This window comes from Antechinus flavipes, chromosome 5, assembly GCF_016432865.1.
Source record: "Antechinus flavipes isolate AdamAnt ecotype Samford, QLD, Australia chromosome 5, AdamAnt_v2, whole genome shotgun sequence".
Lineage (NCBI taxonomy): Eukaryota > Metazoa > Chordata > Mammalia > Dasyuromorphia > Dasyuridae > Antechinus > Antechinus flavipes.
The window spans coordinates 174,541,713-174,559,447 of NC_067402.1; the positions used below are offsets into that span (position 1 = coordinate 174,541,713).

The 17,735-nt window shown below is 34.6% G+C and overlaps 1 protein-coding gene across 1 annotated transcript in view; it reads right to left on the bottom strand.

The window, feature by feature from the left end:
* Positions 1–17,735, bottom strand: part of IRAG2 (inositol 1,4,5-triphosphate receptor associated 2) — a 119,069-nt gene that overhangs the window by 43,767 nt on the left and 57,567 nt on the right. The window contains exons 18-23 of the mRNA XM_051962424.1: positions 13,468–13,564; positions 8,213–8,293; positions 6,363–6,459; positions 3,655–3,808; positions 3,116–3,140; positions 2,762–2,902 (exon numbers count right to left, since the gene is read on the bottom strand). Of these exons, the coding sequence (XP_051818384.1) occupies positions 2,762–2,902; positions 3,116–3,140; positions 3,655–3,808; positions 6,363–6,459; positions 8,213–8,293; positions 13,468–13,564 (595 nt within the window). The remainder of the gene's footprint in view (positions 1–2,761; positions 2,903–3,115; positions 3,141–3,654; positions 3,809–6,362; positions 6,460–8,212; positions 8,294–13,467; positions 13,565–17,735) is intronic.

Below are 17,735 nucleotides of genomic sequence, written 5' to 3' on the forward strand. Positions count from 1 at the left end.
AGAAAAGTGAATTCTATGGAATAAAGGTAGAATGACAAAACTTGGCAAGAGATTGGATATGATGGGATAAGGAGGAATTAAGGGTGACTTAAGTTGCAAGCCTGCATGACTGGGAAGAGGATGGTATTCTTCACAGTAATGGGGAAGTCAAGAAGGGGAGAAAATTGGGGAGAAAAGATAATGGCTTTTGGACATGCTGAATTTAAAATGACTATAGAACATCCAGTTAAAGATAGGCGATTGATGATGTAGTATTAGAGGTCAGAAGAGAGGTTAGGGTTAGACAAATAGATCTCAGAACCATCTGCAAAGAGATAATTAAATCTATGGGAGCTAATGAGATCACCAGATGAAATAGCACTGAGGGTGAAGAGAAGAAGGGCAGGCCAGAGATGTCAAGATACCTATGTTTGGTAGGTATGACTTAGATGAAATTGCAGAAAGAATTGATCAACCAAGTAAATCATGGAAGAATAGTATCATGAAAACCTAGAGAAGTGTTTATATTCAGGAGAAATAAGTGATTAGCAGGGTCAGAGGCTACAGAGAGGTCAAAAAGATTGAGGAGTGAGAAAATGACCCTATATTTGGCAATGAAAATATCACTGGAAGTTCTGGGTGCAGCATATTCATGTGTGTGTATATATATATGTGTGTGTGTGTGTGTGTGTGTGTGTGTGTGTGTGTGTGTGTATAAAATCCTATACATCTTTTAAGACCTAGTTCATGACCCACTTTTCTCATGAAGCTTCTTCAGAGGTTTCATTTGTTTCTCTTTTCTCAGAACAACTATTCCATTAATTAATTGCTCATTATATAGTTTGTCTTTACTCTATGGAATTGGAATACTCTAGAAGAAAAGTTCTTATCCTGGGGTCTGTGAACTTTTTATTTTGAAAACTCAACATTTCTCTTGGAATTTAAGGTATTTTGTACACTTAAATATATATTTGATAAGGAGTCCTTAGGCTTCATTAAATCATTGGTATGTGAATAACAGATCCCACCATATCCTTTTTACAGCATTTAGTACTGTACTCAATACTCAAGTGAACAACAGATCCCACCATATCCTTTTTTACAGCATTTAGTACTGTACTCAATACTCAAAGTCCATTTTTAGCGCAATACTCTTTTGCCATGACCTTGAAAAACAGCTATCTCTAGAAATAATTTAGTTTTGATTTCAACATTAGGTAAGCCACAGGTTATGAAGAATTTCAAATTCCTCCTCCATATGGCCTCATCATATCCATCTAAGAACCAACTAGACAAGTAAACTGAGGGTCAAAGCAGCCTGTTTCTAAAATTTCTCATCAGAATCCCCAGAATTAATATCCACATTCTCATTCTCTTCCTCCTTCCCTTTCTCTCATTTCCTTTCCCTCTCTTTACTTCTCTTATCCCTATCTTCTGTTTCTTTCTCTTTCTTTCTATCTCTTCTCTATTTCCCCACTCGTCTTCTTTCTTTGATTTTTTCTCTCTATTTGTCTCTGCCTGCCTCTTTCTCACTTTTCCTCCAGAGAATAAAAGTATAATTACTTCCTTCTTCAGGGAGTAGTAGCGCTACTACTCCAGTCTCTCGGATGAAAAAGCATTGGAAACTCTCAAATCAGTCCTCTCTTTCATTGCTTATATAAAATACACCACTGAAGTTCCATTGGAAATGTTTTTAGGATCCTTCTCTTTTCTCTATATTCTTGAAGCTGCTGATCTAAGTTAGCTTTAGTTACTGCCTCTTTGCTTTGATTCTCCTTCCTTTTAGTTTATACTAGATACTGATGCCAGACTAATTTTTTCTTAAAATGCTATTTCAGGTCACTATTCTGATCCAGAACGTTCAGTGGCTCATTATCATTAATTCCTGGTTTTCAAATGTCTCTATGCTCTGACCTCACTTAACCTATTTAACTATTTCCTTTTCCTCCACAATATACTCTTCTGTGCTCTCAATGTGAAACAGGGTTAAAAACATCCTTATACTTGTCATAGAGTGGATTATAACAATGTTTTCACTTATTTGTTGTTGTTTGCTTGGTTTTTTTTGTTTTCTTTTTCATTTTTTTCTTTTTTTGAGCTGATTTTTCTTGTGCAGCATGATAACTCTGGAAATATGTATGGAAGAATTACACATGTTTAACATATATTGAATTACTTGCCGTGTAGGGGAGGGGATGAAGAGAAGGGAAGGAGAAAAAAATTGGAAAAGAAGGTTTTACAAGGATGAATGTTAGAATCTATCTATGCATATATTTTTGAAAATAAAAAGTTTTTAAAATGTCTATATGTGCATGCCATAATCATTTTTGCTTCTAAACCTATCTTTATGCTATCCTTCTAATAGAAATGTTTTTCCCCAACATATAGGCATATAATACCATACCTTTGAACACCTAGCTTATGACCTACTTTCTTTAGCAAATTTCTACTGAGGTTCCACTTATCTATTTCCTTTGACTAAGCATCCTACTAATTATCAATTGCACATAGTTAAATTCTTAATTCTCTGCAATTTTACCTATTTAAATCAATGATTTCTTTAGAGGAAGAAAAGTACTTTCTATCTCCCATCGAATGCTTAATACATATTTGCCATATTATAGGCACTAGATTAATATTTGTCTGTTTAAATAATTATATACCAGGCAGTTTTCCTTTTTTAAAAAATATATCTACAATATTAAGACAATAAATACTCAAAAGAGCAACAACAGGTTAAAAAAGACCTGATAAAAGGATAGAAGATTTGTCGAATACTCACCTTCCCACATACATCATCCATTGTGGCAGAAGCAAAAAGATATGTAGTTGTTTGGAATGCCAACTGAGATGACTGAGCACCTATCAGTAGAAGATAGAATTGAATATTTAAAAGTGAAAAACTGTAGATTTCCTCCTTAAACTAGGAATTAATTAGGATTAAACTAGGAATAGATATATGTCTTTGGCAGCATCCTAAATTATAAAATAGCCTTATTTCACCTTCTCTAAATCCTGAAGGATGAAGCATTATGCAAAAACATTCCTGAATTTGTCAACTAAAGCTGACAAGCCACAGAGATGACAGGTGAAAATGAAAATAAAGAGTTTGCAATTCAAAACTTTGCTTCCTTACTCTTGGCTGCTGAAGTGAAGCTTCTCTGGGGAAGACAATGGATAGCAATGTAATTAAATTTCTGAGTGTAGAAGGTTAGTTATTTAATCCGTACAAGTGCTCAGACTCTAGCAAAAATATAGATCAGAGAAAATTTCACAAGCTAACACTTCCTTTCCTAGGAATTGATAACCAAAATAAGTATGCAGTTTGATCAAGTGACTTGGTAGGGTTTGGAATAACAGAAAACATTTTAAGTAGCACAGTTTGCTTTTGAAATTGTAACATGCATGCCAATTTAAAGGAAAAAGAATACTATTTGATTTCAGTTCAACAAATCTTTCTATATTATCTACTATGTGTAAAACACTGCACTAGTTGTAGAAAAAATGTGAAAATTGCTGCATAATTTTAAAAGTTTACTTCATCCGAAATTAGAGAATTTACATTGCTACCAAAAATCTGAGAAGATAAAATTGCTCTGAAAGCAATTACTCTGTCCTCTAAACATTTAAGTTTTGTTTAATGACATATATTCAACCCATAATCTTTTGTCTTACTTTTGTCCTTTGAGTATTATGTCCAAAGCAGACTCATCTTTCACTTCTCCATAGTCTGATCTTTCACATGAAAGAGGGACTGTGTTTGATATACATGAGAGATTTGTTCTGTTCAATCTTGGTGTCTTGGTTAAGTTGTCTAGGTATAAGACATCTGTATTTCAAAAGATGTACATGAAAATAAATATTAATTTCTGAAAAATTGCTCTACAAATTTAGAACCTTCTACTTTAAAAATACTAATCACATCATTACTGAAATGCAGAAATAATTAAATTCAATAGCAAGTTGTTCACTAGAATTCTTAAGAAAGCCATGAGAATAGTCCTATATGTCATATTTGAATATTTACTCTATCCCACTTGGATGTATGGGAGCAGTGGGAAATATGGGAGAAGGGATCCCATGTAGATAGCTGTTGATCTTTTCTGAAGATCTTGGCTGTTTTTCCTACTTTAAAAGATAGGAAACCAAAACCTGGCTGAGTACAGATCTACTTGAGTATTCAATCTATTGTATAAATTGATACTTCTTGAACCAATGTTTGCTCAAGAAAACAACAAAATTTAACAAATTTATAAAACAAACTGCAGAAAAATTATACAAGATTAGTTTGCAATTCCTAGTATATATAATATATCAGAAGTCCCCAGAGATGTTTCCATCTTCACTTCATAGAATAATAGGATGGTCCTTAAAAAAGATGCTTTAAATGCTCTTTGATGATGTTTTGCTAGGTAAAGAATCAATCAATAAACATTTAAATATCTACTATATTCCAGTCACTATGCTAACCAATGGAAATACAAAAGTAAAAGTGTTCTCCCTGCTGCCAAAGAAGTTATCTTTTAACAAGGAAGACAACAAGAACTCACAGTATCTATCTATTTATCTATCTGTCTGATTGTCTGTCTATGACACACTGCAGACATAAGGTAACCTTGAATGGGAAAGGATTAGAAACCAGATCCAGGAGAGGAGAGGACGAACTGAAGAAGGTAGCAATTGGGCTGAGTTTTAGAAGGAAGGAAAGTTTCCAGGAGGGGAAAGATGAATAAGAACAGAATTTGAGACATGGGAGCAATAGAACAAACAGATATAGTGACTGGATCTTGTGTATGTGAGGAAAACCAAGCAGGACAGCATGTCTAGACCATAGAATGAGTACAACAGAATAAGACTGGAAAGGCAGGAAGGGGTCAAGTTGTGAACACCTTTTAACAAGGAAAAGAGGAATTTATATTTGATTACTGAGATAACTGGCAGCTATACTGTAGTCTATCTATTCAGAGAGAGATGACATGATGTTGAGACCCATGCTTTATGAAAATCATTTTAGTAACTGTGTGATGATGGATTAAAATGGCAAAAGACTTGAGGCAGGGGAAAAAAGACTTGAGGAAGGTCAGTCATCTGTAATAGAGAGACTTCTGAAATAGTCTAGAAGAGAGGCCATTAGGGATACAAGAGAAATGGCTATGTAAATGAAGGAAAGGGGACAAAGGCAGTATCATAAAGTAGATGGAGGACCCAAGTTTAAATCTTTTCTCAGGTACTGAGTAGTCATATGATTACAGACAAGTCACAATCTCTTTTTTCTCATCTGTAATATTGGTTGTTGAACTGGATGGTCTTTAAAATCCCTATTGCCTAAGGTCTTTTTTAAAAAAACTCCTATAGCACTTATTTACATATTTTCTGCACTACATAACTGTTACTTTTTGTATGACTTCTGTACCTCAGTTTTCTGAGATGTAAAATTATCTAATGCCTAAATTTGTGATCCGATTATCCCTACTTTTAGACTGCAAACTCTTTAATGTAGGACTACATCTTACAATTCTTTCTCCCTTGTAACTCAATCTTCTCTTATATATTATCATATGCCCATTATTCATGTATCAGCCTTAGTAGGCTGATTGAAGGGACTTACAATTACTTGATCAGTCAATCAACAATCACATATTACATGCCTACTAGTTCCTAGGTACTGGAGACTTAGTTACAGAAAAATGAAAATTTTTATCCTCTAGGAGTTTACATTTCACTGGAGAAGGCAATATTGAAATGTGTGTGTATGTGTGTGTGTGTGCAGAAAAAATACAGAGTAGTGGGATAAGAAGGACTCAAGTTGTTGGGGGGTGGGAAATCAGAAGGAAGAAAGGAAACAAGTATTTACTACTATATTCTAAGAACTGTGCTAAGCAACTTATAAATATTTCATTTGATTGTCACAAAATCCTGAAAGGTAAGTGATATTATCCCCATTTTCCACTTGAAGAATCTGAGGCAAAAGGGAGTCTAGAGTCACAAAGATAATGAGGTGTCTGAGACAGGGAAGGCTTCATGTGGGGTTGGTGCTTAAATTGCACCTTGAAGAAAGGGATGCTTCTATGAAGCAGAGATGAGGAGAGAATATATTCGAGACAAAGAAAATGGTGAGTGCAAAGGCCTCCCTTGAAGAGAAGATCTGTATTTGTTTTTGCATAATTGGCACCTAGCATCATGCCTTGTCTAGAACAGATGCTTAATAAATGATTGTTGAAATAAACTGAATAATAAGATCTAAATATATTTATGACTTGAATGACTACAAAGGATACAAACCCACATACACTTTATCTCCTATTTTAGAAGACACCCACTACCATGCCTTCGGCCCTGGACAATGTCTAATTAGGCAGACTGTAACCACAATTCATGCTTACCTAAAAGAGGTGTGTACCAGTCTACAAGTTCCAAGTTCAATGGTATTTTATGTATTCCTGCTTCATGAACAGAAACTTTCTTGTGGTAAGATGGTCTCTAATGGGAGAAAAAAAAATCATTATCCTTTTCTTCTAAACTCACCTATCTCCCAAGATTTCTTCATTAACTTTGAGGGCACTAACATACATTCAGTCACTCAGGCTCACAACTTCATTATCATTCTCATCTCTTTCCTCTCACTCTCCCACATGTCCAATTTGTTGGCAATTCTTGTGGCATCTTGCTCTTTCCACCCTCTCTCACCTGTATCATCAGATAATAATATCATAGAGACAGGGAGGGAGCTCAGAGGGTATCCTTAATTTACAGATGAGAAAACTGAGAACTGAGATGTTATATGACATATCCAAAGTTGCACTGTTAGCTAAATGTCTCAGAACAGAACTGAACGCTGGTCTTCTTGAATTCAAGACCATACCCTATCTACCACTTCAGTCTTCTCTCTCACCGCCTTAGTCCAATCCAATTCAGTTTCACCACCTCTTGAGTGGATTATTGCAATTCAGATTACTCCCTATTATCATCTATCATTCACACAGTGGCCAAAGTAATTTTTCTAAAACTAAAGTCTCTATCAAATAAATTTTTTTATTTTTTTTCTCTCTACTCAAATAAATTCTAGTAACTCCTAGTTACCTTTAGGATGATATACAATTCCTTGATTTAACACCTGCTTACCAGTTAGTCTTCTTACACATTTATCTTATTTATATACTCTATGGTCCACTTATACTGTTCTACTTGCTCTTCCTCACACTTATGGTCCTGTTCTGCTCTTGGATTGGTTGTTTCCCATATCTTGAATGTGTTCCTTTCTGACTTCTGCCTTTTAAATTGCTCACTTTCCTTTGAGTCACAGCTCACAGGGTACTTCCTATAGGAGGTATTTCTTGGTCCCTTCATCTATTAGTGCCTTTTTTCTCAAAATTTCTTATATTCATTTTGTGTATATTCAACAGATATGTTGTTTCTCCTGTCTGATCTAACTCCTTGAGATAAGGGACTATTATTCATTTGTATTTGAATTGATTAAAACAGTATCTGGCAAATAGTAGGCACCAAAATGTTTGTTGATTGAGATGTCTTTCATTTACATAGTTAAATCTTTTATGTTTCAGTTTAAAAGCAGAAGGAAATTTTCAGCTCTTTTACTAGAACACTTTGTACTTTGCCCAACAAGTAATTCTTAATAAGCTTCTTATAAATGTAATAAGGGAAGGGAGACGAGTTCATCTAAATGGTTTTAATCAAGAAGTTTTATTTTTTTTCTAAAGTTAAAAAAATACAATTTATCTTAGGAGAATTTATCTATAGGGACTGTATGGCATAGTGGGAAGAATACTCAACTTGAGAAAGGACATCGGAATTTGAATTCTGTTTTTTATATTTACTGGTTGTGTGCAGTGCAGATGAGCCTCTGTTATTTTACTTATAAAATTGTGATACTAATCTCTGTATTGTATACCAGGGCTGTTGTAAGGGGAAGCACTTTAAATAACATAAGGGACTATTTTATAATATTCACTCATTTTTTGGAAGTGTTAGTCAATACCATGATCTTGAGACTTGTAAGAATTTAACCAATACCTATAAGTTCTTTATACTTTGAATTTCTTAAAATTATGGTACAGTAATACATTTATCACTTTTCATCATCACATCATATTTTCAATCAAATAGAAAGAGTATGATACCCAAAAAGGCTGTCAAACAATTTGTTTAGGTTTGGCATAGTATCTAGTTTATAGGTGGCACCCAAACAATGACAATAAGCTAAATTTTTGCTTACTGTTTGTTCTTTCAGTGGTTCTTGAATTAAATCTGTGGTGGATGAGGAATCATGATGTGACAAATTTTCACTGAAACAGTTCTGTGTTAAAAAGAAAAATTGAGTTGAAAAAATTAGAATATTGAAGTAGTATGAAAATCACCAAGATGACTTAAGTATATAGCTCCCACTGTTGACAGCAATTAATATTGGAACATAGAATACGCTACTGTTGCTTCCCCATTGCTAGATCCAATTCTAAGTGCAATGTGGCAATATGGCAAAGTCAAGAATCTGAGATAGCTTTAACAATGAGGTCTTCCTAAGAACGGCTTTTGAGGGCACAAAAATGTTAAAGCTGAAAGAGTAAATCCTTGAGATTTAGAGATGATATATGCTTACTATAACAGTGTATATAATCTGGTTATTACTTCTGAAGGGTAATTAAATCATATTTTGAACTACAGGTGTCTATATTTCATCATCTTTTTATTTAATGTCACAGTGATACTTTGAAAGGAGGAGTATTCAATTTTATTTTCTTGATGTGTGTGTGTGTGTGTGTGTGTGTGTGTGTGTGTGTATACACTTTCTTAATGGAGGAAGGCTGGGAAATACATAATATTTGATGGATATCTGGGATAACTGATAGGAGAATATGGTCAAGAATCACACAGGATGAGGAAACATGAGTGGATTAGGATCTGAACTAGTGAAGGGAGCTCCTATATCAACAGGATCACAGATATTTTCAATTTCTGATACTCATGTTGTTCACAAGAAATCAACAAATATTTATTAAGCACCAAAAGTGTCAGTTCTGGAGTCAGGAAGACTCTCCTTCTTGAGTTCAAATTTGACCTCAGATACTTATTAGCTGTGTGAGCAAGTTACTGGGCAGGTCATTTACCACTGTTTGACTCAGCTTCCACATCTATAAAATAAGCTGGAGAAGAAAATGGCAAACCATTCCAGTATCTTTACTAAGAAAATGCCAAATGGGGTCACAGAACCAGAGATGACTGAAAAACAACTGAACAGCAATAAAAAATGTAGTAAGCATCCTGTTAAATGCTGGGGATTACAAAGAAAGGCACAAGTCTACTCTCAAGAAGCTCATAGTTTAAATGAGGGAGAAAAAATGTAAATAACTATGTAAATACAAAATGTATATGGGATAAACTGGGGATCATCAATAAACTAGGGGAAAGCATTAGTATTAACAAGCTCACATTAATTAATTTCATTCTTATTGAATTTCAGCAATCTATCCAGTTTGAATTTTTTTTTTAAACATTATGTTCCAGGGACCAGTACATGGAAATCTATCACCCTCACCTTACAATGCCACAACTTGTTCTTAGCCTATTAACACAAGGAATAGAATATATTTCTTTTGTTTTATTGCACTATGGTCTCACAAATCATGAAAGAAAAAAACAAAAAATAAAGCAAAGAATGCAAAAAGATGAAACATACAGTTTGGTCTCTGGAAGTATAAGCTGGGAGGATTTTGAATGTTAACTTAGGATTTAGTGACTGGCAAACCTCAAAACCTTTTTTTAGAAACTCTCAAAATTAAATCTCTGACTATCTAAGTAGAAATAAGTGTATAAGTAAATACCACCCAGAAGAATGGAGAGTCTTAAAGCTTCTATAATACTATATTTCCCTTTAGGAGTTAGAATAAATTCCTCTATTGTAGAGATATTATATTTTAAAATCAGATTCTCAATTTTCTACTTATTGTTCAAATGATCCAAAAACAAAATCCAAAGAAGCATATTAATAGTAATGATCACTATTCTAGAATGCTTTAATATTTATGTATTGGAATATATTGATGTGGTGTTCTTTTTCTTCTTTAAAATATATAATATGATGGTTCTCTCTGGGCTAGAGCAGGTTTCTCTGGGAGGTTTTCTGGAGGCAGCCTTAGTATCAGTTCAGATCAATAATTACCCCAAATTGCAGCCAGGTGATAAAAGTTCAAATCTTTTATTGTCTGCGATATAGATTGGTTAGCTTAGAGGCCTATCTCTCTCCTTGGTTCTAAGAGCTCTTGCAGCTTTGTCCTTTGCTTTTGCCTCTGCCTCCAGCCAGCACCAAGGTAAAAGTTGTAATGAATCTTTCTTGCCTCCGAGAGAAGGCTTCTGGCTCTCCCAGAGTGCTCTGTGTCTGGCCCAGGATGCTCTTTTCCAATGTAATTCAGCTGAACTCTCTTCTGCCACCAGCCAGCCAAGTGGAAAATGGAATGACTCTCTCTCCGAGAGCCTCTGTCTGTTTCTTATATATGAGAGAGAGGAATTGTGGGATACAAGAGGGAGGGATTATGAGTTTCTCCCCAGAGTGCTCTCTGGCCCTAAGAGCTTCAAGGGAGGTGTGAATTCAGATACCTCATACTAAACCCTGAAATCTCCCAAACGTGTGAACTCCAATGAGTAAAGGTGTGAACACAAGCATTGTATCAATTAGTTCTACTTAGTACCTTGTTTCAGGTTCTGGCCCAAAACATCTCAACTCTAATGACTTAACAGTTTGTAAAGATTCCAACATCTCTCGCTTTCTTTTGTTTTAGAACATAGGTGGTCATGACCTCCCTGACTTCTCAAAGAGGTGAGAACCCCCCAAAAAAAGGTGATCACGCCTTCCCTGACTGCTCAAAAAAGGAGTGAAAACACCATAAAAAAGAAGGTGGTCACGCCCTCCCTGACACCTCAGGAAGGGAGATGAAAAACACCAAAGGAAATAAAAAGTCAAATCAGATCAGCGGGTTTCTGAAGGGGCTCACTTGAAACAGGTACACATAAATCCATCAATATGGGAGGCATTACACATAATTTACATAAGGACATAGCAATATAACACAGGCTAGTAGTAATGTAACAAATAACATGAATCAACCTGAGAATTTACAAATGTCCATAAGTCCTAGAAATAGTCCATAAGGAATCCATTGTCCAATAGTTCATGTGCCAGGAATCTAATAATTCCTCTAAGCTCTGAAGTACTGCAATAGTCTCATCAACAATGTTTCATCTCAAGGAATCCAATGATTCTTGCTGTTTTTTCAAGAACTAAAACAGTCTCATCTTATGTTAGGAAATCCAATGATTCCTGAAGATTTTTAAAAGTTCTTTTTAACAGTCTCCTTGTCAGCCATGCTCTTTCAGTGTCAGATGTTTCTTAAATATCCTTTGTTTTGAAGTTTTTCTCTTTTTCTGTTTCATTTCAGGGAATCCAATGATTGTTGCTGGTTTTTCAGGAACTGAAAGCTGAAGATTTTAAAGTTCTTTTAACAGTCTCATTGTCAGACATGCTCTTTCGATGTTAGATGTTTCTTAAATCTGTTTTGAAGCTTTTCTGCTTTTCTGTTTCTGTCTGATGGACAAGGCGAATGCGGCTCATTGACACCCATCTGATTCCTTCTCCATCTGTAGAGGTACAAGCAAACTCTCTTCCCCAAGCAGTTAACCTAATTCCCTTCTATTTACCACTTCTGGGGATTTCTCCTCATCATCTGGCAATTACATTGGAACTGTTTGCACTGGACACTGCTCTGTTGGGTTAAAAGGCCTGTATTCTCCCCAACTGTAATCCTGATTGCTTTTCTGTTGGTTGATGACATCAGAGTCCTGAATTTCTAAAGTCTCTGGGTGTAAACTCAGCTGCTATCATGCCCCATCTCTCCTTTGATTGACACTTTGGAGCTGGGTCCTGCCTCTCATTTCTCTGAGTCAATCTATATTCAGAGGCCCAGTGAAAGCCTCGGTTGCATTTTGGACATGGGGTTTTGGGTTTTATTCTCTCACCCTGTCTTCTCATTCAATCTTCATATCTACAATGAGCTCTCAAATGTCCAACTTTTCTACACTGAAAACATTGATGAGTTTCTCTAGAATTCCTTTGCCAAGAAGGACCTTGTCTTTCCGTATTCATCATAGTTTGGGTATAATAAGCATTTGTGGCACAGCATCTTTTGATCTCCTCTAAAGGAGCATCTTTGTCTAGCCCCCATATAATTCTTTTGCAAACCTCATTGGCATTTTCCTTAGCCAAATGTCTAGTCATTATTTCTGTTGCTGTATTGTCTCCAATGTTTCTTATTACAGCTGTTTGCAAACGTCCCACAAAATCAGCAAAAGGTTCATTGGGACCTTGCTCTATTTTTGTAAAAGCTTTATTTCCATCTTTCTGTCCAAGGAGAGAATTCCAAGCTTTTATTGCAGCCTTAGAAATTTGTTCATACACTGTTATGGGATAATAAATCTGTTCTGAATTCTCTTTATACTTACCTTCACCAGCTAGTTAGTCAAAAGTGATTTGTCCAATAGCTCCTGTTTGCCTGTTGCATTGGGCTTGAATCCTACATAATTCATGATACTCCAAAAGCCACAATAAATTTTGTCCCAGTTCTAGACATGTTCTGGATATGGATTTCCAGTCATTTGGGGTTAAGATTTCATAAGACAAATTATCTAGTAACAACATAAGAGGATGTAGCCCTATAAAGAGTGCAATCTTTTTTCAAATCTTTAATTTTTTCCAAATTAAAAGGAGTATATTTTCTCTCTTTTTGACCTGAAGAGTCAAGCTTTTCAATCACAGGATATGCAGTTAGAAAATCAGATATATCTTCTTTATTTTTTGCTTTAATCAATGCCTCTTCTAATCTTGTCATATTCTGCTTTACAGGAGAAGCTGACTGTGTTTCTGCCTCTCTTCCTCCCCCTTCTTCCTTCACTTATGAAGGGCTAATTGAGGGGGGAGGGTCATGAGATGTGGAATGATCTAATTCCTCCTGCTGTAAAGTATCATACTCAGAATTGTACTTAACTCCATTGTTATCTTATTCTTGATCCTTTTCACCTAGTATAGTTGGCACCTCTCCCTGCTGCTGTTTCTTCTTTTTCCTTATTTTAATACTTATAAAATTTCCTAAAGCCAGTTGTATTAAATTATATGTATTAAGTATGTCTTTGGAAATTGAGTTAGGCCCATTTTTATTATAGAATTGACAAAGATCCCCTCCTACCAATTTCCACTCATTTAGATCCAATTCCTTTTCCATAGAGAAACAAGGACATATGTGCTTTACAGTTTGTAAAAGTTCAGTGATCTGCTGCAAAATTACAATCAAACCTTGGCTTTCCATAACTTTGACAATGCTCTCTAAACATTTTACTTGTACAGAAACAGACTGTTTTCTAAATATCTGTCCCATCTTAGCTGAAATTCTACTTTCTCTTTTAACAAAATTTCTTTGTTGTACTCACCCTAATTTCTGGGTCGAGGAGACTTTTCCACTGGATCAGATCAAGATCAGAGGCTTTTCCACTGGAATCAGGATTGGAGCTTTTCCACTGAAATCCACTGAGGGTCTGTCAGTCCCTGTTTGGGTGCCAAAATGTGGTGTTCTTTTTCTTCTGTAAAATAATACTTCTCTCTGGGAGAAAGCAGATTTCTCAGGAGAGGTTTTCTGAAGGCAGCCTTAGTATCAGTTCAGATCAATAATTACCCCAAATTGCAGCCAGATGATAAAAGTTCAGATCTTTTATTGTCTCCAATGTAGCCCGGTTAGCTTAGAGGCCTCTCTCTTTGCTTGGTTCCAAGAGCTCTTGTAACTTTGTCCTTTGCTTTTGCCTCTGTCTCCAGTCAGCACCAAGGTAAAAGTTGTAATGAATCTTTCTTGCCTCCGAGAGAAGGCTTCTGGCTCTCCCAAAGTGCTCTGTGTCTGGCCTAGCGTGCTCCTCTCCAATCTAATTCAGCTGAACTCTCTTCTGCCACCAGCCAAGTGGAAAATGGAATGAATCCCTCTCCAAGAGCCTCTGCTGTCTCTTATATATGAAAGAGAGGAATTGTGGGATGAGAGAGCAAGAGAGCGAGAGAGAGCGAGAGCAAGAGAGAGCAAGAGAGAGAGAGAAGAGAGAGAGAGAGAGAGAGAGAGAGAGAGAGAGAGAGAGAGAGAGAGAGAGAGAGAGAGAGAGAGAGAGATTATGGGTTTTCTCCCTTAGTGCTCTCTGGCCCTAAGAGCTTCAAGGGAGGTGTGAATTCACAAAGTTACACAGTTAACTTTGTGAATCTCCCATACTTGTGAATTCCAACGAGTAAAGGTGTAAACACAAGCATTGTATCAATTAGTTCTACTTAGTACCTTGTTTCAGGTTCTGGCCCAAAACATCTCAACTCTAATGACTAAACAGTTTGTAAAGATTCCAACATATTGAAATCTATTAAAATTGATATTTTTAAAAACTTTACCAAGTCAGATATTTTCTCTTGGTGAAAAGATATCATAGTCATGTGTTGCCATCACCAGCAAAAGAATTTGTACCTGACAAGATATTCCATGGAGTTGCTCTTTAAATAACTTCTCTTTCTGTGAGTCAAAAGATGCTATAAAGAAATACTTACAATCATCTCAGTATGAATATAATTTATCTTGTGTGTCCAATCATTTCATAATGTCATTGATCCACTCAAATTTTTAGATAGTAGAGGCGAAGAGAACAGAAACCAGACAATACTTTTTGGAGAAAAACATTCAGATATGATAATGCCTTTTAAAAAATGTTTAAAAAAAACAAACAAGATAGGGATAGGAAATAAGAACAATTAGGATTTTGACTGCTTTTATCACTCTCCGCAATGTAAAATTAAGATCCTCATTTGTTTTTAACCAGACCTATGATGTCATTGCTAAGGGAAATACTTAGTAAGAGCAATTTATCTACTAGTACAGTTTGGCAATTTTGAGAATTAGAGACATGCTTGAAAGGACAATGAATGAATTATATAGCCAGTATGTGGACAATGCAAGAATTAAACTCAGGTCCTTCTCTCTCTGAGACCAGAACTCTGTTATATCATGTGCTCTCTCTTGCTCTCTTTCTACTTTCTCTGTTCCATATAAATGAACTGGTTCTAAAAACAAACAAACAAACCAAAAACCCTTATTTTTATTTTATTTTTTCCAGTTATGTGTAGAAATAACTTTAAATACTGATTTTTAAAAATTTGAGTTCTAAAATTCTCTCTCTTCCTCCTCTCTTCTTGAGGAAACAGGCAACTTGCTACAAATTATATGTGTGCAGTTACATAAAACATATTTCTGTATTAGCCATATTGCAAAAGAAAACACAGACAAAAACAAACCAATCCTAAGAAAAATAAATTTTTTTTAAAAAGTATGTTTCAATCTGCATCTAGACACTGTCAGTTCTTTTCTTTGGAGGTGGATAGCATTTTATAGAAATGTCTTACATAGTGTCTTAGATCATTGCATTGCTGAGAATAGCTAAGTCACTCATGGTTGATCATTTAACAAAATCGCTGTTACCATGAACAGGGTTCTCCTTGTTCTGCTCACTTCACTTTATATCAATTCATATAAGTGTTAATGGAATTTTCTTTTTTTTTAGAAAAGAGTAATGTTTTCTAAAGCTAATGAAGTATTTGAATTATATAATAGCTTCTTGTTTATACAGAGGTTGCTTATTCAGCAAGCACAATGATTCAGGGCACAACACTGTGCTTTCCTCACAAAATGAGGTAGGTAGTATATTTTTATCATTTTACAGACGAAGAAACTAAGGGACGCCAAGAGCTTCACAGATTATTGATGTAGAGCTCAAATGGACTTCTGAAGTTTAAGTCTCACATTTTATGGGCAGAAAACTGACTCTGAAAGAGATAAAATGATTTGTCCTAGATTTAAAAAGTAGTGAATACCAATGATTATTCATTACACAGTTACTGTAATGAATTAGATTTGAGCCATGTCTTTTGACTCTGTTTTTTCCACCATGCTACATTCACTTTTGGGACAGAAAAAAAAAAAGTAGTCTGAATAATCAAAATATTGTCACAGAATTCATAGCAGAAAATATAAAGGCTTTATTCAAAGAAACCTATCCCTGACTACTTTTATCTTATACATAATTCCAACAAATTTGTTATTGATCACAAAGAAGATTAAAAGTAAATAAAATTAGAAGGGGGTAGGGAAGGAGGAGAGGAAAAATATAAGGAATGTTGTTAGAGATAAGTACAATGACAACAGTTAAAAGTGACAGATGACACTATGACAATGAAGAGATTAAAAAAAAAAGTTTTTCTTTTCAGAAACTTGAAACTCATTAAGCACAAAGACCTGGAAGTCCTTTGTGTAACAATTAAGCAGTCTTATACCTCAATAGCTCTGAAAGATACATCACTGAATTTCAGCAAGTTATAGAAATTTCAAATTACTCAGAAGTTAAAGTACATGGAGATAAGTATGCAACATAATTTACAAAGATCTTTATTAAAAGTTAAAAAGTAAGAATAGTTTGATACATAAAAGTAGAAAAATCAATTTCTGGGAAATTCACATATATAGAATATCACATTTCCCAATGATGATAAACAAATAAGGTATATTATATAATGAAAAACTTAAAATGATTGCCGATTTGAACTCTAGAGCCTTAGTGAAGCAACTTCTACCCCATGCCACAGAGAGGGAATAGATTAAAATCAAGAATAAAACATATATTTGGATACATTTGATGCAAAAATTTGTTTTTAATTGTAAAAAAAAGAGATGTGGACTCTGGGAGAGGCCAAAGAAAAAGATAATTTTAAAATTAAAGAAAAGAAAAATATTTTAAAACAATATATGTGAGGTAGAACATAGTAAGATCAAATAAGATAATTGTGTAAAGCACTTTTTTATTGATGTGCTTTGTTCTTTACATTGAAAATTTACAGATTGATCTCACTTCATATGAAGTATCTGGTGACAAGTAAAGGGTCAAACTTGTAATATAGTGACCTCATTTGCAAGTGTATATATTTCACATCTGTAACTCCATCTTATATTTCTTCATTTAAAAAAAGTAAAACAAATTTATTTTCCCTTTCTACTTCTCTCCACTCAACTGAAAAGAAAAAATAAATTTATTTTAACAAAATCATATATAAACAAAACAAGTTGTCTCATTGGTTATAAACAAAAAAAATTTATGTCTTATGCTATATCTGAAATCAATTATCTCTCTGTAATAGATATTTCATCATTGGATATCTTCTGGGACATGAATGGTCATACAACTGATCATAATTATTTTAGCTTTTGAAGTTTGTTTTTATAGTGTTGTACAATTTTTTCCCCTAGTTCTGCTCGTTTCATTCTTCATTAGCTTGTGTAAAGCACATAAAACACACACATTGGAATGGATGAAAAAAAAAACATGAATAAGTTTATTGATAGAGACTTGGAAGGAATTTAAAATGTTTTATATTTTATGAGTAGAAATTCATATATTTAAATGTAAATAGTTACAAAGCTGTTTTAAGGGTTTATTGTTATTAAAAATAAATTGCATTTTAAAAGAGTATTCCAGTGAATATCAATCTTTCTTTGTTAAGTTAGATAATGAGGCCCTATTTGTTCTGTTTTTTTTCAGTGAATTCTATATCATGCCTAGTATCAATTAACAGACTCCTTCCTTCTTTTATTCCCTCTTATCAAATCTTCACACAATTACAGAGTTAATAAGCT